General features: G+C 37.8%; 1 protein-coding gene across 1 annotated transcript; it reads right to left on the reverse strand.

Moving 5' to 3' along the window:
• Nucleotides 1–418: 418 nt before the first annotated feature.
• Nucleotides 419–1,180, reverse strand: LOC123761190 (zinc finger protein 708). Its single transcript, XM_045747135.1, has one exon. The coding sequence runs from the start codon at nt 1,178–1,180 to the stop codon at nt 419–421; it is 762 nt and encodes a 253-aa protein (XP_045603091.1).
• Between the last annotated feature and the right edge of the window lie 1,922 nt (nt 1,181–3,102).

Genomic DNA, 3,102 nt, shown 5'->3' on the forward strand with positions numbered 1-3,102 from the left:
ATTCAGTCAGAGAACTTGATAGGGTTATCACCTGGAGTCACTATTATGTGCCTTCTTACTCTGCTTACAAAACATTAACTATACATTTTAACACACTTAAGAAGCTCATGAGCTTTGCCTCTCTTATGTACTTATTTTATATATATATATATATATATATATATATATATATATATATATATATATATATATATATATATATATATATATATATATATATATATATATCGAAGATAACTAATTATTTCCTACATTTGTAACACTAGTGACATTAATATTCATAGATAATATGTGATGTCTAATAGTCAAGTGCCACTTAAAACTTTGTCCACACTCCTAACATTCATGTTGATTATCACCTTTTATAAGGCATATTATAGCAATACATAATCTGCCTCTTGTCTCACACTCGAAAGGTTTAGCACCCATATGCACTGTCCTGAGTATTTTCATAAATCCAAGATGGTTGAATATTTTCCCACCCTTTTGGACACTCGTGAGATTTATTATCCATATGCACCATCATGTGCCTCTTCATACTTCCAAGTTGATTGAATGTTTTCCCACACTCTGAACATTCATGAGATTTACCACCCATATGCACTATCATGTGCCTCTTCATATTCCCAAGGCGACTAAATGTTTTCTGACACTCTGGACACTGGTGAGGTTTGAGATCCGTATGAATCATCCTGTGATTCTTCATATGTTCAAGCTGTCTGAATGTTTTCCCACACTCTGGACACTCATGAGGTTTATCATCAGTATGCACCATTATGTGCCTTTTCATACTTGCAAGATAACTAAATGCTTTCCCACACACTGGACACTCATGAGGTCTAAGATCCGTATGCCCCATCCTGTGATTCTTCATATGTTCAAGCTGTCTGAATGTTTTCCCACACTCTGGGCACTCGTGAGGTTTATCACCCGTATGCACAGCCATGTGCCTCTTTTTACTTGCAAGATGGCTGAATGTTTTCCCACACTCTGGACACTTGTGAGGTTTTTCCCCTGTATGCACTATCCTGTGAGTTTTCATATGTTGAAGTTGTCTGAATGTTTTTCCACACTCTGGACACTCATGAGACTTTCCCCCATTATGCGCTGTCATGTGCCGCTTCATGCTTCCAATATTGCTAAATGTTTTACCACACTCTGGACACTGGTGATGTTCCATTTCCCTTATGATCCGTACAGAGTCGGGATTAAAGTTAACTTCTTTTGATGACTGCAGGTACTGTCTTATAACATGGAATGTCTTCTGGAGACGTAACAATGCTGCTGGGTAGGATAATTATGCCAAGGTGTTGACTTATGCTTGATGTTTAAAGGTTATCTCTTCCTTATGTCCATAGTTATTGTCTTGTGATATAGGATATGTCCTGATGACTACTGCTAGATATGATAATTAAGCTTGGGTGTGGTCTTATGCTTATTATGTGAAGGTTACCTCTTCCTGATGACTGCAGGAGCTATCTTGTGAGGTGGGGCATCAACTGCAGATAACAATGCCAGTGGGTAACTAGTATAATGAAGTCAGTGTTACCTTATGATTGATGTGTGAAGGTTATCTTCTCTAAATGACTGCAGTTGTCATCTTATCTGGAAGATGCAAGATAACTAAAATTTTTGCAAGATTTTTGCTCCTGGCATCTGGAGACACAACACTGGTGATGGGTAAGGTAATTAAGCCTGGGGTATAGTCTTATGCTTGGTGTGTAAAAGTTATCGCAAGATGATTGCAATTGTCGTCTTGTAATAAGGCATCTCCTGGAGACACAACACTGCCACTGGTTATCATGAAGTTATTTCCTGATGACTCTAGGAGTTGTCCTGTGACATGGGGGAGTCTCCTGGGTACACAACAATGCCACTGGGTAGGATAATATTGCCTTGGCGTCGTCTTATGCTTTGCGTTGAGACCGTGTCGGTGATGACTGATGATGTGATGGCGTCGGACGCGAGCTCGGAATCGGTTTCCGCTTGATGTCCAAAGGGATAGGGACTGGTCAAATCGTACATAATCGTTTCGGATAGCGTCGGTTCAGTACCCAAAAAAACAGTTCGTGCACACATTAGTTTGTATACAGCAATCCTTTCGTATAGGCAAATGCGCTGACTTGAGATCACCTGTTCTCGTCTCCCAAGACAATAAAGTGACTACGACACACACAAGTTTTTGTATTTATTTTTATTTATATATACAAGAGTTCATTCATTCTTGTTCAGTGTGTAACATGCTCGTGTTTGAAGCTAGACTTAAATACTATACAATTATTAATAATGGTAGTTTAGTTTATCAAATCAAATAAAATGCTTATTCAGGTAAAAGTACATACATAGAGGATTAGTTACAAACATAATGTTGGATTTATAGATAGAGCTAGTACATACAATACCTAAAGCCACTAGTACGCATAGTGTTTCGGGCAAGGTGATTCAATTTCTTTTTTTATTATGCAACCCATATCCATCCCGTGGGGATGTAAGACATTCTGTACACTGACAACACCGCACACCAATATTTTACCAGTTCAAACACCAGTTTTGGACGTTTCGCACATGTGTACGTGTTTAATACTAAAACGACAATATAATGATATTAACAACTAAAATCTATTACTTAACAGGCATATAGTTATTAAATGAAGTTTAGTGATGTGATGGACATAATCCGGGCTTGTAAGGACGCCGCCCACCAGCGTAAACACAACTTACCCGAATGCCCACAAACACGATATAACGCACAAAACACAACACTTTTGTCAGTTTTTGGATAAACTCCTTTTACATTTATTATGTGATAGATATACTTGTATATAATAATAACTATTATAGGTAAGCGCCTAATATGTAATATTAATCAATAAAAACGAAGTCAGAAGCCACACGCCTGTCTGTACATGTCTTTTGTGTAAAAGTCTTCCACTCTACCAATTACCGTTGGAGTGCCACAGGGCAGCATCTTAGGACCTCTTCTATTTCTTATATATATAAACGATCTGCCTAATGTCTCTAATATTCTCAAACCTATATTGTTTGCTGACGATACTACCCTTATCTACTCAAACCTCAACCCACATACACTAAATAATGTTG

This window comes from Procambarus clarkii, chromosome 41, assembly GCF_040958095.1.
Source record: "Procambarus clarkii isolate CNS0578487 chromosome 41, FALCON_Pclarkii_2.0, whole genome shotgun sequence".
Classification (NCBI taxonomy): Eukaryota; Metazoa; Arthropoda; class Malacostraca; order Decapoda; family Cambaridae; genus Procambarus; species Procambarus clarkii.